General features: G+C 53.2%; 3 protein-coding genes across 4 annotated transcripts; 1 reads left to right on the top strand and 2 right to left on the bottom strand.

Moving 5' to 3' along the window:
- Nucleotides 1-627: 627 nt before the first annotated feature.
- WDR55 (WD repeat domain 55) lies at nt 628-6,836 on the top strand. The gene is made up of 7 exons (XM_003480931.5): nt 628-909; nt 5,046-5,146; nt 5,228-5,315; nt 5,417-5,596; nt 5,692-5,791; nt 5,874-6,043; nt 6,125-6,836. The coding sequence occupies exons 1-7, from the start codon at nt 719-721 to the stop codon at nt 6,456-6,458; spliced, it is 1,164 nt and encodes a 387-aa protein (XP_003480979.2). The 5' UTR covers nt 628-718; the 3' UTR covers nt 6,459-6,836.
- Nucleotides 6,679-9,334, bottom strand: DND1 (DND microRNA-mediated repression inhibitor 1). 2 transcript variants are annotated; one of them, XM_003124043.5, is made up of 4 exons: nt 9,304-9,334; nt 9,085-9,202; nt 8,248-8,709; nt 6,679-7,602 (listed from the first exon to the last, which is right to left on the bottom strand). In XM_003124043.5, the coding sequence occupies exons 1-4, from the start codon at nt 9,325-9,327 to the stop codon at nt 7,145-7,147; spliced, it is 1,062 nt and encodes a 353-aa protein (XP_003124091.1). In that variant the 5' UTR covers nt 9,328-9,334; the 3' UTR covers nt 6,679-7,144. The 2 variants fall into 2 exon arrangements, with proteins under 2 accessions (XP_003124091.1, XP_084870953.1); XM_085014827.1 differs by having other exon boundaries at nt 8,248-8,962.
- Nucleotides 9,335-9,713: 379 nt separating this feature from the next.
- Nucleotides 9,714-23,350, bottom strand: HARS1 (histidyl-tRNA synthetase 1). The gene is made up of 13 exons (XM_003124033.7): nt 23,184-23,350; nt 22,815-22,904; nt 18,433-18,552; nt 15,838-15,933; nt 14,785-14,910; nt 13,786-13,893; nt 13,545-13,643; nt 13,220-13,313; nt 12,869-12,996; nt 12,545-12,787; nt 10,779-10,895; nt 10,445-10,591; nt 9,714-10,102 (listed from the first exon to the last, which is right to left on the bottom strand). Exons 1-13 carry the CDS (start codon nt 23,271-23,273, stop codon nt 10,031-10,033), a joined length of 1,530 nt encoding a protein of 509 aa, XP_003124081.1. The 5' UTR covers nt 23,274-23,350; the 3' UTR covers nt 9,714-10,030.
- Nucleotides 23,351-23,370: the final 20 nt, after the last annotated feature.

Below are 23,370 nucleotides of genomic sequence, written 5' to 3' on the forward strand. Positions count from 1 at the left end.
TCCAGAACGTCAACGGTCGTGCCCATTTTTCCTTTTTAGCTACCTCCTTGTCAGCTCTGAGGACTGTGCGCTGGCCCAGTCCCACTGAGGGTCTGCAGCAAGTCACCACACAAATCTCTTGAAAGAACCGAAAGACAACCTGAAACATGGGTGATAGTAGGAACGGCCGGGGGCTATTGCTTTAGCCCCGAGGATGAGGACTGACGGCTCAGGTTAGGCGTGTGCGCGGGCTGCCTGCTGTCTACTACCCGCGAATGTCAAGTTCTCTCGGCGTAGACTCTTGTTACTTACTGACCAAACTGGCTGCGGCTTGTCATGGTCTTGACAAGCTGGCGAGCCCTTTTCTATCCCGAGGGCAGGAAGTCATCTTTACTGCCGGAACGAAACTGTCATCATTGATCAGAATAAGAGAAAGGAGTTTAACGCAGTTCCCAGCTTTATGTGAGTCACCAAGGAGGGAGACTGACGGTTGCGCAGCCTGACAGGCCCTGGAACCCACTCCGTGGCAACCCACGGAATAGGCTACAGGCGAGTCTGGCTCCTAGGGTCGGTTCACCCACCAGTTGCGTCCCGCCCCGCCTTTTCCGGGTCATGGGGAACGTCACTTCCTGCCCGGCTCTCTAACCCGGAAGTGGTGCTCCGGGCCACTCCTCCCGCCGTGTGTCTAGTTGTTGTGGGCTCACTGGACAGTTGCTGCGCCGCTCGCATCCTCCGGTTCATGGATCGCACGTGTGAGGAGAAGCCCACGGACGAAGTGAGCGACGAGGAGGACCCCGACTCTACGGAAGCCCCAGCCCGGATCCGGGACACTCCGGAAGACATTGTGCTGGAAGCTCCAGCCAGTGGGTTGGCGTTCCATCCCGCCCGCGATCTCCTGGCGGCTGGGGACGTGGACGGGGACGTGTTCGTGTAAGTGCGGGGCAGGGCTGAGGGCGTGGTCAGCGTGGAGAGTCCGGGGCTGCAGTATCTGGAAGCTCCGCAGGGATGGAGCTGGGAGGAGGAGAGAAAGTTACAGTGAGACTAATTTTACCAGACTCAGTCTTGTCCAGTTCGTTCAGTAACATTCGGCTAAGCAAGTTACCACACAAATCTCTTGAAAGAACTGAAAGACAGAGTGCCTGGAACGTCCTGACGGAACCTGGACAAATAGGCGGACTAGTAGGCGTTCGGGACACTGTTTTTCCCACCACAGTATTGTATTGATCCTGAAACAGGACCGAGGGTGCCCTTGCTTTTGCTTCTTGCCCACTTTAATTCATCTTTTAAAACAGATCTGACCACCTCACTTCTTTGATTAAAACCCTTCAATAGGAGTTCCTGATGTGGCTCAGCGGGTTAAGAACTAGACATAGTGAAGGAGAGAATGGGAGTTCGATCCCTGGCCTTGCTTAGTTGGTTACGGATTTAGTTGCTGCAAGTCACCAATGCGGCTTGGGGAGTTCCCGCCGTGGCTCAGTGGAAGCGAATCTGACTAGGAACCGTGACGTTGCGGGTTCGATCCCTGGCCTCTCAGTAGGTTAAGGATCCAACGTTGCCGTGAGCTGTGATGTAGGTCGCAGACACGTCTGAGGTGCAGCCCTGAAAAGCAAAAAACAAGCAAACAAAAACAAACCAAATGCAGCTTGGATCCTGGGTGGCATAGGCCAGCAGCTGCAGCTTCAATTTAACCTAGCTCTGCAGGTGCGACCCTAAAAAGAGAAAACAGCAACAACAGCAACCACCCCCCCCCACACACACAGTTCTTTGATAGCTTGCCTTTATTCATCGTTACCCTTTTTTTGGGGTGGAGGGGCTTCGCTGAGGCAAGCCTAAGTTCCGAGGGCCAGGTTTCGAACCCGCAACACAGCAGTGACAACTGCCAGATCGGTGACCTGCTGAGACACCAGGGATCTCCTCATCCTTTCCTTTCCTTTCCTTTTTAATGTTCCCTGAAGCCTCAGCTCCTTTGCACATAATTTCTTCTGTCTGGAAAACTCCTTTGCCTCCCTTGCACCAATTGTACTTGAGTTATTAGTGTGTCTTTATTCTTTCAATATACTCCAGACTAAATTGTTAGGTGCTCCCTTGGCACCAAATACTTTTTCCTTATAATTTGTGTGTGTGTGTCTCTTTAGGGTCACACCCACAGCATATGGAAGTTCGCAGGCTAGGGGTAGAATCAGCTACAGCTGCCAGCCTATGCTACAGCCACAGCAACGCAGGATCCCAACTGCGTCTGCGACCTATACCATAGCTCACGGCAATGCTGAATCCTTAACCCACTGATCGAGGCCAGGGATCGAACCCGCAACCTCATGGTTCCTAGTCGGATTCGTTAACCACTGAGCCATGACGGGAACTCCAGTAAATTTCTTAACAGTGTGTAATCATATATTTGTTTGTGTAATTATTTGAATATCATCTCCTCGACTAAAAAATGTTTAGTGGAGGTCACTGTCTTGATGAGCTAGTGGTTAAGGATCTGGTGTTGTCACCGCTGTGACTCTGTTTCCATCCTTCTTCTGGGAACTTCCACATGTGGTAGGTGCGGCCAGAAAGTTTTTCAAACTTTTTTTTTTTTTTAATTTATTTTTTTGTCTTTTTGTCTTTTGTTGTTGTTGTTGTTGCTATTTCTTGGGCCGATCCCGCGGCATATGGAGGTTCCCAGGCCAGAGGTCGAATCGGAGCTGCAGCCACCGGCCTACGCCAGAGCCACAGCAATGCGGGATCCGAGCCGCATCTGCAACCTACACCACAGCTCACGGCAACGCCAGATCGTTAACCCACTGAGCAAGGGCAGGGACCGAACCCGCAACCTCATGTTTCCTAGTCGGATTCGTTAACCACTGCGCCACGACGGGAACTCCGAAACTTTTTTGAGGTTGCCCCAAAATAAAAATAACTTTCATATCATGTGTGATGCACTCTGACATTTTTTCTCTCTTTTTTAACGCTGCATCCATGGCATATGGAAGTACCCAGGCCAGGGATTGAATCTGAGCTGAGACCTTCATCTCAGCTGCTTCATCTCAGGGATTGAATCTGAGCTGAGACCTTCATCCAGCTCTTAAGTTGGATCCTTAACCCACTGTGCCACAGCAGAACCCCCAATATTTTCTGGTTTATTCTGTCATTACTGTGGGCACACAGAATATGTTGATTGCAGGTCACTAATGGTTCATGACTAGAATTTGAAAAACGTCTGGAGTATAATTTGCAGCCTGTTTAGTTCTCCATTTTATCTTTTGCTTCTTGCCCAGGGTGGGTGCTCAATACATGTTTGATTTTGAATAAAAGATGTAGGCTGGAAGCAGCGGAAAACCACTGAAGGCTTTAACCAGGAGAGTTGTGCAATCAGATTTACCTAATGAATTTAAGTAGGGCAAGTTAATTTCTCTTTTTTGTTCCTTACTGTTGGCATTCACAAGTCCCCAGGCCAGGGATTGAACCCAAGGCACAGCTGTAACCAGAGCCACAGCAGTGACAATGCCAGATCCTTAACCCACCGAGGCACGAGAGAACTCCTGTACTTTCATCTTTGAAATGGGAACAATAGGAGTTTCCGTCGTGGCTCATTGGAAACTCGGATCTGGTGTGGCTGTGGCCAGTGGCTACAGCTTCACTTTGACCTCTAGCCTGGAAACCTCCATAAGCTCCCGGTACGGCCCTAAAAAGACAAAGAAAAAAAAAGAAAGAAAATGGGAACAATAGGAAATACTTTGCAGTGAGCTTTGCTCCTTCTATCCATATTCTATCCATATTTTCAATGCCTGGTACTCGGGAGTCACCCTGGACCCCCAACTACCCCCCCCCCAGTTTCAGTTTGTCTCCTCTTCCCTACTTTCAGCCATTGCCTTCTGGAGGCCTCTAATCTCCCATGACCATTCCAGAATGGTGTGGTTCCTTTTGCCCCCAAAGGATTCAATTCAGATTTATGCTGATCAACACGGTTAAGGATTCACTTCAGACTTCCTGGTCGCCATGCTTGTCTCCAGCCCATCTTTTCAAATTCAGCCGCTTCATTCTCTTGCCCCTTGAATCCTCATTGCTTATCTCTGCCCTGGGAGGGACCCTGACATCTGCCTCCAGTATCTGCGCCTTCTTCTCCGCCAGGTGAACTACTTATTCTTCATGGTCCCTTAGCTAGCTTCCCCGGGCTCTCTTCGCTTCCCAGGTAGTCATTCAGTCTGCGACTGTTATTAAGCAGCCTTTTCACGCTGGGCGCGAGGCACCAGGAAAGAGCAAGGGTTCAGGAGGCCCAGTTCTGCCTCAAGCAAAGCGCTTATTCATTTGGCGCCTTCCGAAAATGTGCTGAGGCAGCACCGGGGATGGTCTCTGGACAGGCACTTGCCTCGAAGCCGGTACCGCCCTGCTTCATCTCCATTTTCATCCTACCGCTGTTTCAGTGTGTGGCCACAGTAGGCCGTAATTAATTGGGGCCTTCTCTAGGTCCCACAGACCTGGAGACTTATTTGACTCGTCTTTACATTCCAACTTCTGGGCTGTTCTTCTGTTATTAACTCTTTCTGGACCTCCATAGTGATCTCGACCTAATCTTTCCTCAGGCTGGGGCTTTCAGGGACGATGTGGGGGGCGTGTCACATCACAAAAACGTATTTTGAAAAAAAAAGACCTATGGGGAGTTCCCATTGTGGCGCAGTAGAAACAAATCTGACCAGGAACCATGAAGTTTCGGGTTCGGTCCCTGGCGCTTGCTCAGTGGGTTGGGGATCCGGCATTGCCGTGAGCTGTGGTGTGGGTCACAGATGGGGCTCGGATCCTGTGTTGCTGTGGCTCTGCTGTAGGCCGGCAGCTGTAGCTCCGATTGGACCCCTGGCCTGGGAACCTCCATAGCCGTGGGGGTGGCCCTTAAATAAATAAATAAAGCAAAAGAGACCTAAAATGGGAAGCTTGTTGAAAACGGGACGATGTCACTAGTAATAAGCTCCTTGGGCTTGGAGGTGCCCACGCAGGACCAGGTAGGTGGAAGACGGCTGGCTGGTCTCTGCACTCCCACGCGAGGTGTGGGTCATTCACTGTTCTTCTGCGCCCCCCCCCCCCCACAGCTTTCGCTACTCCTGCCAAGAGGGAGACACCAAGGAGCTCTGGTCCTCAGGTCACCACCTCAAGTCCTGCCGTGCTGTCGTCTTCTCCGAGGATGGGCAGAGTGAGTGTCGGGGAAGGCAGCCGGCAGTGCGGTGGGAAGGGGGCCACGGGCAGCACGGTGACCTGGGTGTTTTCCTCCCAGAACTCGTTACCGTCTCCAAGGACAAAGCCATCCACTTTCTAGATGTGGAGCAGGGCCGACTGGAAAGACGCATTTCCAAGGCTCACGGGTAAGGGGAAGCCAACTGTGTGTTGAGATGAGGGGTAAGGATTGATGGGTACATCGTCGCCAGGACAAAGGTGACCCCAAAAGTTCTGCATCTGTCTCTAGTGCCCCCATCAACAGTCTGCTGCTGGTAGATGAGAATGTTCTGGCCACTGGGGACGACACAGGTGGCGTTCGCCTCTGGGACCAGCGGAAGGAAGGCCCCTTGATGGATATGCGGCAGCACGAGGAGTACATCGCTGACATGGCCCTGGATCCAGCCAAGAAGCTGCTGCTGACAGCCAGGTCAGGCCTCCGAGCCGCAGCCCTCCCTTCCCCGTGTTAAGGGTCTCCCCCAGCGGAGGCTCCAGCCAAGCCTGCTGCTCTGCTCTTCTCCGCAGTGGAGACGGCTGCCTCGGCGTCTTCAACATCAAGCGACGTCGGTTTGAGCTGCTCTCCGAGCCTCAGTCTGGAGACCTGACCTCCGTCACGCTCATGAAAGTACAGCGGGGTAGGCTGGGACGGGTGTGCTAGGGACCCGCTGTGACGTGGCTCCACACTCAACGTTTGCCGTTTTCTGCAGTGTGGGAAGAAGGTGGTCTGTGGCTCCAGCGAAGGTACCATCTACCTCTTCAACTGGAATGGCTTTGGGGCCACAAGTGACCGCTTTGCCCTGAGAGCAGAGTCCATCGACTGCATGGTTCCAGTGACTGAGAGTCTGCTGTGTGCTGGCTCTACCGACGGGGTCATCAGGTGAGAGAAGCAGGTGGCCCTCGGGTCCCAGGAAGGGCAGACCTAACCAGCCCATCCCAACACTCTCTTCTTTCTGCCCAGGGCCGTCCACATCCTGCCAAACCGAGTGGTGGGCAGCGTGGGCCAGCACGCCGGGGAGCCTGTGGAGAAGCTGGCCCTCTCCCACTGTGGCCGTTTCCTGGCCAGCAGTGGCCATGACCAGCGCCTCAAGTTTTGGGACATGGCCCAGCTGCGAGCAGTGGTGGTGGATGACTACCGCCGGCGCAAGAAGAAGGGAGGGCCGCTGCGGGCGCTGAGCAGCAAGGCCTGGAGCCCAGATGACTTCTTTGCAGGACTGAGGGAGGAGGGCGAGGACGCCGCAGCTCCGGTGCAGGAGGAGGAGGAGGAGGAGGAGAGCGAGGACGATAGTGACTGAGGGCATGGACTGAATCTCAGGATGGTTCTCAGGGGGCAGCTCCTGCTTCCTGGGCTCGACCCCCAGAGGCTGGGAACTTAAAACACCCTATTGTGCAGAACCTGAAGATGCAGAGGCTCAGGACTCACCGTGATGTGAGGACATACTTGTCCTGTAGCAGCTGCTCTCCACCAGTGTAAGGCAAACCCACAGCTGGGGCAAGACAGCACAGACGCAGGTGTACACCAACCAGGGGTTTAATATAAATACAACCAGCACAGAAAACTCAAAAGCTACACGTACACCAAAACCAGAATGCCAAGTGGCAGGGGCCAAGGCAGGCTTCTGACCCTTTGGCTCAGCCAGCCCCCAAATAAAAACATCAGAAAAGACAAAAAATAAGCAAAGATTCATGCTAAGCTTCGGGAAGAGGCCAGAGGGTGGGTGTGTATGTGTCACACACAGAACAATCTTGGGGTCAGCCTCTGGGCTGGGAGGGGAAGGCGAAGTCCCTCCCCACAACTTGGTCAAACCTAGTTGCCCAGAGGTGCATGGGGGCCCTGTCCCAACCAAGAGGCTGTGTCAGGCCCAGGGCAGGGCCCATGCTCCTCGCTTCTTGGGATCAGATGGTGGCTGCCCAGGCCTGCTGGGCCAGGGACTGACACAGGCTCTGCTACTTGCTCAGGCTGCCTACGGAGAGGATGAGGTCACTGCTGAACCATGGTACCTGCCTCAGCCACAGCGGACCGCAGGAGGCTGGCCCCAGATTCACTCAGCGTCTCCAAAAGCCGCGCAGACACAGCCTCCTTGGCCACCTCATGCCCATCCTGCCCATCTGAGGCCAGCACCACCCAGATGAGGCCACTGAACGGCACTGGATGCCCAGGGATCACCACCTGGTACCAGAAGTGGTGCCAGGTAGCAGGGCCTGTGCCCAGACACTTGGTGAGGAACACTGGGGTGCCCAGCTTCATCCGTTGGCACAGCAGCTGCAGGGCGGCCCGAGCCCCTTGGGACTCTAGCTTGTCCCTGGCCAGGGCCAACTGGCTGCCCTCAGACTGTAGGCACCGCAGCGATGGACCCATGAGTTGCTGGCGGAGCCGCTGCTTCAGGTCTGGCTTGAGCCACTCCACTGCCACCTGCTCTCCACAGAGGTGTGACTGCCCTGCAGGAAAAAGGGGGACAGGTCGGGTCTAAGCCCTAGGGCCCAACATCTCCCCCACCCACGTGCACCTCTGTGAGTCCTTTGGAGCCACACAGGCCTGTTTAATTTCCAGCAGCCCCATGTCCTGGTGGTTGGATCTCAGGCAAGTTAAATAACTTCTCTAGGACTCATTGTGCTTATTTACAAAAGAACCATAATACCTACTATCTTCAGTTTCCCTGGAGTACTGGCCGAGGCAGGCTCTGACACCTCATAACCATCACAATAGCTAACCTTTACCTTGAACACTAGCCGAGAACTAGAGAATGTGTTAAGTGCCGATCAATTCTCACAGCTGTGTGAGGAAATAGCTTAGCTTCGGTGGTGGGCAAGAGGTAGGCTCAGCTGGAATGCCTTGGGCAAGCGAGTGTTTTAAATATCTAAAGAGGAAGAGCATTCTGTGTTCAGCTTAGTTAAGCGGTGGTTGGCAGCATCAGTGGAGATTCAGGGGGAGGTCAAATAGTTTCCGTCGCCCCTTCGGGTGGGCCTGACCCGAAGGCCTGGCAACTAGAACCCGCGATGCCAACCTATGCTCCAGTGCAAAGGTAGAATGTCCGCAGAACGTGTCTGGCCCCAACCAGCGACCCCCGCAGTCTCCACCCCTACCTTCCACCAGGGCCTTTTTGGCCATGGCTGCGGCGCGGTGGGAGCTGAACTTGAGCAGCGCGATCTGCGCGGGCGCCGGCCCGGGGCTGGGCAGCAGCAGCGCCTCCTGCAGGCCGGGCCCCAGCGGCTGCAGCGCGAGCAGCAGCGCGCGGCGGCTCAGGCCCGGCGGCAGCCCGTCCACGCTCAGCTCGCACTTCTCGGTGCTGCGGCACACGAGCAGCGGGCAGGACGGCCGCAGCGGGTGGTTGTGCAGCGTGGCGATGGCGGCCTGGGCGCCGCGCCGCGAGCTGTAGCGGGCGTAAGCGAAGCCGCGGTTCAGGCCGCTGAAGGTCATCATCAGGCGAAACTCGTAGAGGCGGCCCACGCGCTGGAACAGTGGGATCAGCTGGTGCTCGTACACGTCCTGGGGCAGCCGCCCGATGAACACCTCCGACCCGGCGGGCGGCGGGCTGCCCACCCATCCTGGCGGAAAGGGGTGGAGAGGGGCGCCGTCACCCCCCCGGAAGGTTCTGAGGACGCGGCTCAGGGACCCGGCGTGGGAGGGGTAAGTCGTGCACGTCCGTGAAATGGGTACAACCCCACCGGGCCGCTGGTGTTAAGTAGGTGGGTGACTTGAGCTAACAGCGGGGAGGGCACCTTAAGGCAGGCTTCCTTCCTCGAGGGGGCGGGCGGCTTGGGACCCACGGACAAGAAGTTCATCTGCTTGGGGCGGGGCCTGCAACGGGTAATTCGGGGTTCCTGACGGTGGCGCCCAGCCCCTCCCCCAGGCGCCGCGGGTCGGGGCCGTCGAGGCTGCCTTAGGCGGCCCCGCAGGCGAGGGGGCCGGGACTAGCATACCTGGCGGTGGCCCGCCGTACTTCCTCTGCCCGTTCACCTGCACCAGGCGGATGCCCGTCTCCCTGACCCACGCCTCCAGCGCCGCCTTGTTCTCTGGATTCACCCTCTCACACCACAGCTGGGGGGGAAAGGGCAGGTTGGAGGGGCGGACCGCCGCGCCCGCCCCACCTCGCGGGGGATGCCGCGGACGCAGCGAGCCCCGGGCAGCCGAGCACTTACCTCACACTCCCGCTTGGACTGCATGGCTCTCCCGCCGGCTCGCCCGTGCCCCCTTTATAACCTCCGCCCTGTCGGCCTATCTGGAAGCTTCCCCACGCCTCCACCCCCCCAGGCGCTCATTGGCTCAGGGCACGACCCCGCCTCTCAAGGGGGTGGGGGGACCCGCCGCACGTGCGCCTCGGGAACCTCCGACTCGCAGGTGGAAGCCGGAGACCGCGGCGGGTGGGTCTCCGGGCGGCCCCACCTCCTAGGAAACGGATCGAGAGGCCGCCGCAGCGCGGACGCCGGAGGCGAGCCCGCCGGGCCTTCTCTAAGTGACGCGCCCCGTTTTCCACCTCAGAAGTGGTCGCACTGGGAGGCCCGGGCTCTGACAGGGAAGGCGGGGCGAGGCAACAGTGACACAGGCCGGCTCCAGTGGTTGAGGCATTTTATTGGACCTTAGGCGGCTGGCTGTGGGCCCTGCGGCGGCGGAGACCAGGTCGGGCCTCAGGCGCACACGCAGGGCTAAGCCCCCAGGGCCTCATGTGGAAAATGGTGTAGCAGCGGGCCCTTCGTGCCTGTGATTATCAATAAAATAATCGTAATAAAAATGTCTCCGTTCTGACCACTCTTCGGGTCTTCCTGCTGGAACAGAAGTGTGCCAGGCTGTTGAATTCAGTACTTTTGCAGAGTTTTGTTTTCGCTGTAAGTCGTGCCAGTCCCACGTTCCTCGGGTGGTTGGCTTTACTCAGCAGGTGCAAGAGGGCTGGCTCGTTCTCCTTTTGATTTCCTCCACGAGGTCTTCCCTGCGGACGTCCACCTGGCCGGGACGGAGGGACAAGGTGGTGTGCGCATCCTCTGCTGGCTGAGGGCCCCCGCCCTCTCCAGCGTCAGGCCTGGCTCAGCTGGGAGCGGGAACCCAATCAAACACCTCAGGGGAGACAGTGCTTCTTGGGGGGCAGAGAGACAGAGGGCAGAGGTGGGGAGGGAGAGTTTACCCTCCCATGATCACAGGGCCAACTGAACCCTTGGGTCCTTTCCAAGTGGGCGCTGAGAGGAATGCCGCGCTTTTGCTCCGGTCTTGAATGGGCCTGGGCCTGGGCCTGGGCCTGCCCGAATGGTACACGGCCCGGGTCCTGCAGCCTCCCTGCCCGCGACTTACCTCTTCCCTGCTGGTCACTGAGCGCAGCTTGACGACCCCGTCCTTGAGTTCCTGCTCACCGATGATGGCCACCAGTGGGATGCCCGCCTCCTCACAGTACTGCAGCTGGTTCAGTAACTTGGGGTTCTTCTTGTAGAGCAGCTCTGCCTGCAGGGGACCGGGGAACGAGATGAAAGCTGCCTCCTGCAGTCCTCAGGGACAACCTCCTTGGGGCCCAAGCTGGCCTTCACCCTGAGTAGTCACAGTAATGGCAGGACCGCCATGGATAAGCTTTCATTTCCTTTGTACCCAGTGTGCCCTGGACTGCTGCCACTCTGGGGCTTGCCTCCTCTACCTTGATGCCAGCATCCCAGAGCTCTGAGACCAGCTTCAGTCTCTCCTCCAGCAGCTTCTTCTGTGCAGATGCCACAAGCACCTGTGTCTCTGTGGTCCGGACCTTCTCCTCCAACGCCTAGGAAAGAAGCAGTTAAGAAGGAGCTGGGCTATCCTTTCAAGACCTTCAGTGGGCAAACGGAGCAGGCTCTTGTCAGGATTCTGAGCCCAGGCCCAACTCTGCCAGAGCAAGCCAGTCTTCTCATCTAGCAACTGGGCAAACAGTAGTTCTTAGAAGAATAAGAAATGAACTGACTGGGTGTTCCCGCTGTGGTGCAGCGGAAACGAATCCGACTAAGAACCATGAAGTCAAGGGTTCGATCCCTGGCCTTGCTCAGTGGGTTAAGGATCTGGCCTTGCCGTGAGCTGTGGTGTAGGGTGCAAATGTGGCTCAGCTACTGTGTTGCTGTGGCTGTGGGTGTAGACCAGCAGCTGTAGCTCCATTCGACCCCTAGCCTGGGAACCTCCATATGCTGCGGGTGCGGCCCTAAAAAGCAAAAAAGAAATGACCTGACTGGCTTGTGTGTGACTTGCCAGAATAAATAATGTAGGGCAGGAGTTCCCTGGTAGCTCAGTGGGATAAGGGTTGGTGTTATTGCTGCTGTGGCATGGGTTCGATCCCTGGCTGAGAACTTCTTTGAGTTGTGGGTATGCCCCCCTGCCCCCCCCCCCCAATGCAGGGCACAGGTAGCTCATGTACAGTAACTTCAAGCTTATCTCCACCTAGAACCTTATGGGTCCACAGGAGCATTCACAAGAAAGTGACATTCTGAGCTCACCCAGGTAAGCCGGTTCCCCCTGGCAGTTCTAGTTCCCACTTGCTATTTGTCCAGTCAAGAGGCTGTGACTCTTACACTTCAGCCACAAGGCACAAATCGGGGGTTGTGTGGGTAGAGGGGAGACAGAATGCTGCTGCTGCTGCTGCTGCCAGCATCTTTTTATGGAAAACTCCTCTTATTGTTCTTAAAACATAAGATGCCTGCTGCAACAGTGACCTCACTGGAAAACGCGAGTGGTTTTCACTCTAGAGAAGAGGATGGGAGGCGGCGGAAGGTGACTGCCAGAGCACTCCCCCGGAGGAACTAGAATCAGCCACTTAAGAGCAGCAGCAACAGAGGTGCGCTTGAGGCCACCAAGGGCGTTCCTCGTGTGACTCTAGGTGCTGGAGAGTCCAGAGAACCATCTGAGGGATCCTGGAGCCGCAGACACATGCTTCCCACTTAGAGACGAAATCGCAAGCTGGCTGGGAGCCTGGATTCAAATTCTGACTCTGCCACTTATATCTTGGGTAAATTATTTGATCTATAATCTTCAGTTTCCTTGTCTAAGAAATGTAAATAATAAAAGCAGCTCCTGTCAGAGGGCTATTTAGGAATTTTATTAGACAATGCATGAAAAGCACTAAGCACCGTGCCTGGCACAGGGTAGTAAAATATTAAGTATTTTGTATTATGAGGACAATCCAGGTCTTTGGACACAGTGGCCTAGATTCCCGACAGCCCCGAGGGAAACAGGGACCCAGAGCCAAGGGTTTGGTGAAGAAAGAAGGGTCAGAGCTCCATCAGGCTGGCCTATAATGGGGCGGAAGTCCGTGAAGGACAGCAATTATCTTTTGCAAGTTCCTTTGCAAAGAGGCTCCTTGTCCAAAGCAGTACTGCTTGCCTCCTTGGAAGATAGCTCAGGTGCCACCAGCTGCCAGAATGTCGCCCACCCAGCCCCAAGACCTACCTCCAGCCTCTGCTCGACGATGGAGAAGATCCGCTCTACCCCAATGCTGAGTCCCACGCACGGCACCTTGCGCCCTTTGGGGTCAAACATGCCCACCAGCCCATCATAGCGCCCTCCAGCGGCCACACTGCCCACACCCAGGGGTTCTTCTCCAGCTTGGGCAGGGGGCTGCAGCAGCACCGCCTCATAGATCACCCCGGTATAGTAGTCCAGCCCTCGAGCAAGGCTCAGGTCGAAGGAGATCTGGGGGGATAAGAGCAAGCTCAGTTCCGGATGAGGCTCGAGGTCCTCCAGCCCCAGGGCTCCCGCATCAAACGGACTCACCTTGTCAGCAACGCCAAACAGGGTCAGGTATTCAAATAGCAGCTTCAGGTCTCCCAGGCCCTCCAAGGCCTGTTTGTTTTGGGACAGTTTAGGATCCTGGAGTAGCTGTTCCACCAGGGATACCCCGCCTAGGGAGACAGATTTGTGAGCCAGACTAATGAGAAAAAGGTAAGGGCTCTACCTTTTCCTCTGGACCACTTGCGCAGGCAGGCCTGTGTGCAGACACACACACACACACACACACACACACACACTCCCCCTCTCTCCTGTGCATCTACACACACAGAGGAGCTTGGGCTTTAGGCTTGAGGACAGTGGGACGGCTGCCGGGGAGGCGGGTTGGTTGCTCACCGTGCTGTTGGACGTAGTCCCCAATGCGGTCGGCCACCTCGGGTGCCAGGCCCTTCTCTCCCACCATCTCATTCTTTACTTCTTCCCAGGACATCTGGGCAGACAGATGCCGCCAGTCAGGGACCCCCTGGGCAGCTTCTCCACTGCCAGCAAGTGTGGGCCTCCTAGAGTGGCGGTCTTGAGCAGAACCTGCCCGCCAGCCTACATCCTGGGGTGTCTTCCTCTGGGGGGGACGGAGGCAGGGCCCTCTCGCTCCTCATCATTTCCACTTCACAGGGCAGGGAGGGGGTCCATGAAAAGACGAGTTGAGTGCTGGGGTCGTTACCTTGTCCAGCTTGTCCACCGAGGAGCAGATGGTGCGGAACTTGGTGTCAGGAACACCGCAGATGGCAAACAGCCCATCCAGGATGCGCCGATCATTCACCTGCAGCAGTGAGGAGCAGAGGCTCCCGCTACATGCCACGCAACAGCCTTGGACGCGTGCGCTACTGGTCCCTCTGCACCAGGACCTGCTCCTGTGAGAGGCCAGGCCCAGCTGTGCCCTCCCAGCCCCACTGAGCGCTGACCTTGACCAGAAAATCGCCTATCTGGAGTGAACTCAGGATCTCACACATGATCTTCAGGCACTCCGCATCGGGAATCATGGGGTCAAACTGCCCGGCAATGTCAAAGTCCTGCAGGGACAGGGGGAGTGAGAGGTCCTCGGGGGTTAACCTGTTTGGGGGGAGGACCCTTGGGGGCTCTGCTCTCTAGGAAGGAGGCCTCCTTGGACTCACGTGCAGAGCCCCTTCTTCATGCTGTTGGTCTGTCAGCCCAGAGCAACACCTCAGCCTCCCGGGTCCCTTCCCAGTCCTGGTTTCCTTCCCATCTGTTGGGCTAGTCTCTCATTATCTCACTCGTCTCTTTTCCCTTCTTTCCTTCCACTGTCCTGGGGCCCTCTGCAGCCTTCATCATTTTCTCTGTTCATTCAGAAGCTCTGCTGCCACTCTGGTCAATGATACCTCGAAGCCAATTCTTTTATCCATCGCTGTGATTCTATCACTATGGTTTAATATAAAGAGCACTGGACCAAGAGTTCTAATCTGGCCTTTCTTTGTGTTGTGTTTTTTTTTTTTAAGGGCCGCACCTGTGGCATATGGAGGTTCCCAGGCTGGGGGTGGAAGTGGAGCTGTAGCTGCCACCACAGCCACAGCACTGCGGGATCCGAGCCCTGTGCGCGACCTACACCACAGCTCACAGCAACACCAGGTCCTTAACCCACTGAGCGAGGCCAGGGATCGAACTTGTGTCCTCGTGGATCCTAGTCAGGTTCCTTACCGCTGAGCCACACCGGGAACTCCCTAACTTTCTTTTCTTATCCCTATGATCCCCTCATCTGGCTGAGCCTCAAGATTACTCATACGTAAAATGAGGAGAATAATCCCTGCCCTGCAAGTGAAAATACTAAAGAAATCTCAGGCTTAACATTATCTGGGGCACCCAGTTTGTTCAGGACACCACGAGGACGCAACAGATTCCCCTGGCTTGCGGGAGGGCCACCTTAGCCGGCCTGCCCCCGAACTCACACACTGGTAGAATTCCCGATACCGGCCTCTGGTCATTGCTGGGTTATCCCGCCGATACACTTTGGCTATGTGGTAGCGTTTAATATTGGTCAGTTTATTCATTGCCAAGTATCGCGCAAAAGGAACCTGATGAGAGAGTTAAGGAGAAAGTCCCTCCTATCGCAGGCGGCAAGTGGATTATCACCACGAGCAGAAGCTGGGGTCCGACCCCACCCTCTGTGGGTAAAACCGGCACCGGTTAGATGAACAGCTTTCCTGTACCCCAGCAAGAACCACCTTCGCTACCGCAAGGGACAGCTGAAATCTCCAAAAACACTAAGGCTCTTTTCTTTGGGGGCTGAGCTGAGCACAGCAGGGGCTGGGCAGACTGGCCGGGGAGCAGCAAAAGGGCCCCGTGGAGGATCTCTAAGCGTATGATGCGCGGACGTAGCCTGGAGATAAAGGACACGTGCTGTTGGTCAACGAAAGAGAACTCTGCCCACCGGACAGGGCAAGTGAGACGGATTCTGGAGCCACGGGATTGCTGGCGGAGACCTGGGCCCTACCTAAAGCTGAGGTCCCGCTCAGGATTCACAGGCCTTCTTTTTTTTTTTTTTTTTTTGTCTTTTGTCTTTGTTGTTGTTGTTGTTGTTGCTATTTCTTGGGCCGCTCCCGCAGCATATGGAGGTTCCCAGGCTAGGGGTCCAGTCGGAGCTGTAGCCACCGGCCTACGCCAGAGCCACAGCAACGCGGGATCCGAGCTGCGTCTGCAACCTACACCACAGCTCACGGCAACGCCAGATCGTTAACCCACTGAGCAAGTGCAGGGACCGAACCCACAACCTCATGGTTCCTAGTCGGATTCGTTAACCACTGCGCCACGACGGGAACTCCTGGCCTTCTAAGGCTATAGTCTGTTTTGCCAATGTCTTGCTCCTGGTTTAGAGAAATAATTTCCCTGACTGCAAAATGCATCATAGTTGATCCCACCTGTGTCTAGCTGTCCCCAAGCCTGAAGCTAGAAAAAGCCCCAGTCCAGTTAAGGGCCAATCCATCCCAAGTGTAAAAAGATACAGTGAGGTCATAGCGGAGGGACAGCAGCTCGCCACCCTGGTCCTTCAGGTCATAGATAAGCTTAGAGTCTTCCCCGTACTTTCCAGTCAGTGTTTCCTGGAGAAAACAGAAAGAAATGGGATCACCCCGTAAGTATAACAATTTAACAGCAAGTTTTAAAAACAAAAACTACCACTCTCACATGACTGATTTCAGCCTATTTACTCTTCCTCTGCTCTCTCTTCCGATGTTTATTTATTTGATGTGGTTATAATCAAAAGGAAACCCCGCTTTTGTTTTCTATTTATCACATTTCCATTTTGTGACAGAGCAGAAGTACTATTTAAATTTTTTTTTTTTACTTTTTGCCTGTACCTGCAACATATAGAAGTTCCTGCATCAGGGATCAAACCCTTGCCACAGCAGCAAGCCCAGCCACTGCAGTGACAACGCCAGATCCTTATCCTGCTGGGCCACCAGAGGAACTCCCTGAAGAGTTATTTTTATTTCTATTATTTATTTATTTATTTACTTGTCTTTTTGTCTTTTCTAGGGCTGCACCTGCAGCATATGGAGGTTCCCAGGCTAGGGGTCCAATGGGAGCTGTAGCCGCCGGCCTACACCAGAGCCACAGGAACTGGGGATCTGAGATCCAAGCTGCATCTGCGACCTACACCACAGCTCACGGCAATGCCGGATCCTTAACCCACTGAGCAAGGCCAGGGACCGAACCTGAAACCTCATGGTTCCTAGTCGGATTCACTAACCACTGAGCCACGATGGGAGCTCCTGAAGTGTTACTTAAAAGCTGCATAATTCCAGTGAGAAGAAGCTCTGTATCTCCTTCCTGCCTAGTGTTTCACTAATAGATGTTTAGGCTATACCAACTGAAAAAAACCATTCTGAAACAATACATTTCTGTTGTTTGTTTGAGCCATCCAGTCTATGGCAGTTTGTTATGGCAGCCTTAGCAAACTAACATAGTTGGTAGAAATAGGATTGAGGTCACTCAGAAATTCTACTTCTGTGAATTTACCCTGCAGTTAAACACCGACAGTACCAGACACTGTTCTAAGCCCAGCATACACATCACATCCGTGAACAAAGGCAGCCCAGGCCCTCATGGATCTTCTATAGTCATGAGAAGAGACAGGCAGGACACTAATGCAAGGAAACCAAGTAACAGGTAATTAATTTTCTTTTTCAGCTGCACCTGCAGCATATGGACGTTCTGGGCTAGGGATCAAATCCAAGCTGGAGCTGTGACCTCGGCCACAGCTGCGGCAATCCTGGAACATCAGCCCAGTGCGCCAGGCTGAGGACTGAAGCAACAGCTCCACAGAGACCAGCTGGATCGTGAACCTGCTGCACTGCAGTGGGAACACCTATTTACTCATTTATTTTGGCTGAGGTGTGCAGCTGCTTGATGTGGGATCTCAGTTCCCAGACCAGGTATTGAACTCTGGCCACAGTGGTGCAAGCACTGAGTCCTAACCACTAAACCACCAGGAATTCCCAAGAACAGTTTCTTTTCATTTGGCTGCGCATTGGTGAGGGATTGAACTCACACCACTGCAATGACCTAAGCAACAGCAGTGGCAATGCCAGATCCTCTAACCTTTGGGCCACCATGGAACTCCCCGAGAACTTTTTTTTTTTGGCTGCTCCACGGCATATGGAGCTCCCAGGGATCAGATCTGAGCTGCAGTTACGACCCAAGCCACAGCTGCAGCAATGCCAGATCCATAACCCACTGTGCCGGGCCGGAACTCCCTAAGAATTTTGCCTTTTTTTTTTTTGCTTCGAAGCTACGGCTGCTGGCCTACCTCACAGCCACAGCAATGCGGGATCCAAGCCATGTCTGCCACCTACACCACAGCTCACAGCAATGCCCGATCGCTGGCCCACTGAGTGAGGCCAGGGATCAAACGTGTATCCTCATGGATACTAGTCGGATTTGTTTCTACTGGGAACTCCCAAGAACTGTCTTTTTTTAATAGCAAAGAACTGGAAACAACCTCAAGGTCAATCAGTGAGGAGACTGGCTGCATACTTATCCTTTACATGTTTGGTCTGCATGTACCTGGGACAAACTCAAGGACAGGTGCCATGGAATTCAGTGTAGACAGGAGCCACACCAATGTCCACTCCTGAGAGGTGCTCTCTTTTGGAAGCTGCTGGCCACAACGAAGGTAAATTAAAAAGCAGGGCCTCGAAGTTCCCTTTGTGGGGAAGCGGAATTGAATCCGACGAGGCACCATGAGGTTGTGGGTTTGATCCCCAGCCTGGCTCAGTGGGGTGAGGATCCGGCGTTGCCGTGAGCTGTGGGGTAGGTCGCAGATGCGCCTCGGCTCCCGTGTTGCTGTGGCTGTGGTGTAGGCCGGCAGCTGTAGCTCCAATTCAACCCCTAGCCTGGGAACCTCCATATGCTGCAGGTGGGGCCCTAAAAAAAAGCAGAAAAAAAAAAAAACAGGGCCTCTCCCTCTATGCCAGTCCCGTGCTGCTTCTCCTGGAGAAAAGATCCACATTCTTCTGCAACAAGAGAGAGCCCTTTGGGCCTCACTGGCCTGCCCTCCTCTTTGTTGTCCGTGCAGCTCCTCTTCGTCCCTCACTCACCTTCAGTTCAAACACAGGAGTGTCGATCACTTCCGCACCGTGGCGCTTGAAGCAGCCGATGATCACGTCAAACACCTTCTCCCGAACGGCCATCTGCCGGGGACTGTAGTCTCTCGTGCCCTTGGAGACAACAGGGATGGGGTTTCAAAACTAAGACGAAGAAGGTCTAGAAATACATATACGTATATATATATATATATATATTTTTTTTTGTCTTTTTGCCTTTTCTAGGGCCGCTCCCACGGCATATGGAGGCTCCCAGGCCAGGGGTCCAATTGGCACTGTAGCTGCCGGCCTACGCCACAGCCACAGCAACACGGGATCTGAGCACGTCTGCAACCTACACCACAGCTCATGGCAATGCCCGATCCTCGACCCACTGAGCAAGGCCAGGGATCGAACCCGCAACCTCATGGTTCGTAGTCGGATTCATTAACCACTGTGCTACAACAGGAACTCCAAGGTCCAGAAATATAAAAGCATGACCTCAATGATGATGAATGCAAACCCTGTCCCAAGCTTCGATTCTCCTACAGGCCAAGAGTTGGAGAACAAGTACAAGCCATTCCCTATTAATGACCACATCCATTTGCTCTTACCCCTCTAAGTTCTAATGCCTTTTTAGCTTGGATCTATTTTCTAGATTTCCTGGAACTCTGTTCTCTGAGAAGATTTTCCTGAAATCATTTTCTCAGATAACACATTTCCCTGCCTAACGGAAACCAGCTACCTGGTGACAGGCATATAACCAATCAAACTGGCTTAACCAATTGAATTCCAGATTTTACAAGTAACATTCGTTTCCGAGATAACTTAAAAAAAAAAAAATCCTGGAATTCCCTGGTGGCTCAAAGAGTTAAGGATCCAGCGTTGTTACTGCTGTGGCTCAGGTTGCTGCGGTAGCTCAGGTTTGATCCCTGGCCCCAGTACTTCTGCAAGCTGCAGCTTCAGCCAAAAACAAACAAACAAAACTTAATGAATACCATTTGTTCTCTAATTTCCTCCCTTCCTTTCTTTTGTCTTTTTAGGGCCAAACCTGTAGCATAGGGAAGTTCCCAGGCTAGGGGTTGAATCTGAGCTGCAGTTGCTAGCCTACACCACAGCCACAGCAACACCAGATCCTTAACCCACTGAGCAAAGCCAGGGATCAAACCCACATCCTTATGGATACTAGTCAGGTTTGTTATCACTGAGCCATAACGGGAACTCTTCTAATTTGTTTCTGATAGCCCTATGACATGGGCTGGACACATATATTTTATAAACAAATTAGAACATTTTGAGAAGTTAAATCATTACCTAAGGCCCTTCAGCCAGGGTTGAGACAGTCAGTACGAGAACTCTTCGGTTCTTCTAAGTCACAGCTTCTAGTTTGGGCTTTTTTTGTTTATTTTTTGCAGTACCCACAACATGTGGAAGTTCCTAGGTCAGGGATCGAACCCACATCCTCATGGATACTAGTTGGTTCTTAACCTGCTGAGCCACAACGGAAACTCCAACACCTGCCATTCTTATTTTATCTAAGCCTCGACATTTTTTTCCTTCAGGTTTGTTTGTTGTTGTTGTTTTGGCTGCATCCACAGCATATGGACATTCCTGGGCCAGGAATGGAATTAGAGCCACATCTGTGGCAACACCAGATCCTTAACCCACTGTGCCAGGCCAGGGATTGAACTTGAGTCTCAGCAGTGACCCAAGCCACTGCAGAGGCAACACCATGTACTTAACCTACTGTGCCACATCGGGAATTCCTTCCTGTAGTTTTTCCTTTTTTGGTATTTTCAGGGCCGCACTCGTGGCACATGACAGTACCCAGGCTAGGGGTTGAATTAGAGCTGCAGCTGCTGACCTACTCCACAGCCACAGCCATGCAGGATTCAAGCCACATCTGTGACCTGCACCAGAGCTCATGGCAACGCTGCATCCTTTAACCCACTGAGCGAGGTCAGGGATCAAACCTGCATCTTCATGGATACCAGTCGAGTTCATCACTGCCGAGCCACAGTGGGAACTCCGAGGATGCAGGTTTGATTACTGGCCTTGCTTGGTGGGTTAAGGATCTGGTGTTGCTGCAGGCTGTGGTGTAGGTCACAGATGCGGCTTGGATCCAGCTTTGCTGTGGCTATGGCATAGGCTGGCAGCTACTGCTCTGATTCGACCTCTATCCTGGGAATTTCCATGTGCCACAGGTTCGGCCCTAAAAAGAAAAAAAAAAAGGTAAATCCCAGATATCATAAAATGTCATCCATAAATATTTCAGTCTTAGTCTCTTACATCACAAACAGAACAAAAAACTACAATACCTCCTTTCTTGCAACCAACGAAGAGCAACCCTTTACCTTGCCAAACCATTTTTAATTACCAAACCATTTTTAATTACCCCAAATTGCCTCAATAATACCTTTTTATGGTTGGCTTGTTTGAATGATTCGTTTTTGTTCGGGGTTTTTTTTTTTTGGCTGCGCCTGCGTCATGTGGAAGTTCCCTGGCCAGGGATCAAACCTGTGGCACGGAAGTGCCCAGGCTGTTGCAGTGACCAATGACAGATATTTAACTTGCTCTGCCACAAGGGAACTCCATAAGGGAACTCCTGAGTCAGAGTCTAAACGAAGTTCATGCCTTGTATTTGGGTGATATCTCATGTTTTTTTAATCTGCAACAGTCTGCCTTTTTTTTTTTTGCCTTTTCTTGGGCCACTCCCGGGGCATATGGAGGTTCCCAGGCTAGGGGTCTAATTGGATCTGTAGCCACTCCACTGGCCTACACCACAGCTCACGGCAATGCCAGATCCTTAACCCACCGAGCAAGGTCAGGGATGGAACCTGCAACCTCATGGTTCCTAGGCAGATTCATTAACCACTGCGCCACGATGGGAACTCCTGCTTTCCTTTTTTTTAAAAAAGAATTCCTTCATTTGTTGAAGAAATGAGCCATTTTTTCCTAAAGAATTTTTCCCATTCTAGTTTTGGTTAACTGTATACTCAATGTTTTAATTTAACATTTTCATGTATTTCCAGTAAAGTGGTAGTTAGGTGTGAAGAATGATTCAGTATAATTCTTGGCAAGAACACTTCATAGGTGGTGCTGTGCAATTCTTATTGCATTACATCAGGAGGCCCACAATAATATCTCGTCCTACTTTTAGTGATGCTAAGATGGACTGATGAGTTTAGGTGAGGCCAGCCTGATCTATCATAAATTCCCATTCATCTTTCCTCCCAATAGTTTGAATAACTATTGATGACCACTGCCCGGAGGTTTTAACACTGTCTCTTTAACCTCTGAAATGACTTATATGTAGAAAGGAAGAGCTCAATGAATGTAGGAGCCCAAAGAATTAATCTTAAAATGGGGCATCTCAAGACAAGGAAGACAGATCATCTGACCTCTCCTTTGGAATTCAGTTTCACACACTTTCATTGAATAGCTACTCAATTCCAATCTCAGCCTCTCAGGCTAAGTAAACCATGTGAATAATGAAAAGGCAGCAATAAATGTGGTAACGGAGGTATATTTGTCAAGTGCCGAGGGAACCCAGATGAAGGGTAAATAGTTCAGTTTATAGAACTTATAGAAGTAGCATCTGAACTGACATCATGGATGCTGAGCTAAGACTCTCCAACTTTATTTCACTCTCTATCTTCATTTCTACTTCTCCATCTGGTTCTAGCCATGAGGTCTTTTTATAGTTCCTGGAAACTACAAAGTTTCATTCTCGCTTCAGGACTTCCATTCCCTGGAGTCCCCTGTGGCACAGCAGGCCAAGCATCTGGCTTGTCACTGCAGTGGCCCAGGTGGCTGCTGTGGTGTGGGTTCAATTCTTGGCCAGGTAACTTACACATTGATGCAGGCAAGCCCCCCCCCCCCAAAAAAGGATTTCCACTCCCTATCTGGACCTATCTTCTTCTGACTCTTCATCTATCTCCCACTCATCTTTTAGGTCAGCTAGTCTATCACTTTTTTAGGGAGGCTTTCTCAGATTCCCCACTTGTCCCTTATTTTTCTCAGAGCACTTTGTTATTTCTTTACATCACTTAACCAAGTTGTAGTTACATATCTATGTGTGGGATCATATCTCCTAGGTCTGTTTGCTTCAGTAGAATGTGAGCTGAGGGGTGGCTATGTTGTTTACCATGGTACACTCACTTTGTATAGTGATCACTCAAAAAAGGAGTAGCAGTAGCAGGTAGACGTCCCTAAATACTTAGCTGGCCTAGTTTCTGCCATCACTTTGCCATCCCAGAATGACTCAGGTAGAGTCCAGCCCAGCCTGGCACTCAGAGTAACTGTTGTTTCCTCTGCAGCATTTCAGATCCTCCTCAATGACCCGGTTCAGGGAAGCAGGCACCCTCTCAGAGGCTCCTTAAAGATATGATACTCACCTTGGGAGTTTTGAGCACAAACTTATGTTTCCCTTCATCAGGGCCGAGCTGTGCCTTCAGTTTCAGTAGTTTTGCCACCTCCTCCTCGATCTGTGGAGGGAAAGCAGGCGCTGGGCTGTATCACATCCACTCCTTCCCTTCCCCGCCATTCATTCAGTATCTCTCGCTCATCGAGAAGTGCGGCAGATCTGTCTCCCAGGCCCATCCTTCCTTCTCTTGGGTCCTATCGCAGCTACCTCCCCACCGAGCCCATCCTCCTCCCTACCAGTCCGGTCCCTGCTTCCATATCTTCAGCCTCTGTGCAGCCCACCCACGTTCTATGTCCTCCCTGGCCTTGCCTTGTTCCCTCCCCTGCCGCCTGGGTCGCACCTGCTCAGTGCTGGCCTTCTGCTGCTTAAGGCCCCGCACGCGCTCTCCCTGAAGTCGCACCAGTTCCTCCAGCGTCTCACGCCCTGCCATACTGGCTGCCAGCCGGAGCTGATTGCTGTCCAGATCGGCTGTGGCGGCCACAGCCTCAGCTCGGACGACTTCCGGCTATCGAGTCGCGGGCTCACAT

The sequence above is a fragment of the Sus scrofa genome, chromosome 2, assembly GCF_054392235.1.
Source record: "Sus scrofa isolate SSC_HxYL_T2T_F1_AM1 chromosome 2, Sscrofa_HxYL_maternal_Yorkshire_Landrace_v2.0, whole genome shotgun sequence".
NCBI classification, from domain to species: domain Eukaryota; kingdom Metazoa; phylum Chordata; class Mammalia; order Artiodactyla; family Suidae; genus Sus; species Sus scrofa.

Excerpts from the sequence above, each read along its gene's own strand:
- WDR55 (XM_003480931.5), top strand. The coding sequence starts at position 719 with ATGGATCGCACGTGTGAGGAGAAGCCCACGGACGAAGTGAGCGACGAG. Across the intron at positions 5,792-5,873 it reads CCTCCGTCACGCTCATGAAA|TGTGGGAAGAAGGTGGTCTG; the intron begins GTACAGCGGGGT and ends CGTTTTCTGCAG. Across the intron at positions 6,044-6,124 it reads TCTACCGACGGGGTCATCAG|GGCCGTCCACATCCTGCCAA; the intron begins GTGAGAGAAGCA and ends CTTTCTGCCCAG.
- DND1 (XM_003124043.5), bottom strand. The coding sequence starts at position 9,327 with ATGCAGTCCAAGCGGGAGTGTGAG. Across the intron at positions 8,710-9,084 it reads GTACGGCGGGCCACCGCCAG|GATGGGTGGGCAGCCCGCCG; the intron begins GTATGCTAGTCC and ends CCTTTCCGCCAG. Across the intron at positions 7,603-8,247 it reads CAAAAAGGCCCTGGTGGAAG|GGCAGTCACACCTCTGTGGA; the intron begins GTAGGGGTGGAG and ends TTTTTCCTGCAG.
- HARS1 (XM_003124033.7), bottom strand. The coding sequence starts at position 23,273 with ATGGCAGGGCGTGAGACGCTGGAGGAACTGGTGCGACTTCAGGGAGAG. Across the intron at positions 15,934-18,432 it reads CTCCTGTGTTTGAACTGAAG|GAAACACTGACTGGAAAGTA; the intron begins GTGAGTGAGGGA and ends TGTTTTCTCCAG. Across the intron at positions 10,896-12,544 it reads TCGTCGAGCAGAGGCTGGAG|GCGTTGGAGGAGAAGGTCCG; the intron begins GTAGGTCTTGGG and ends CTTCTTTCCTAG.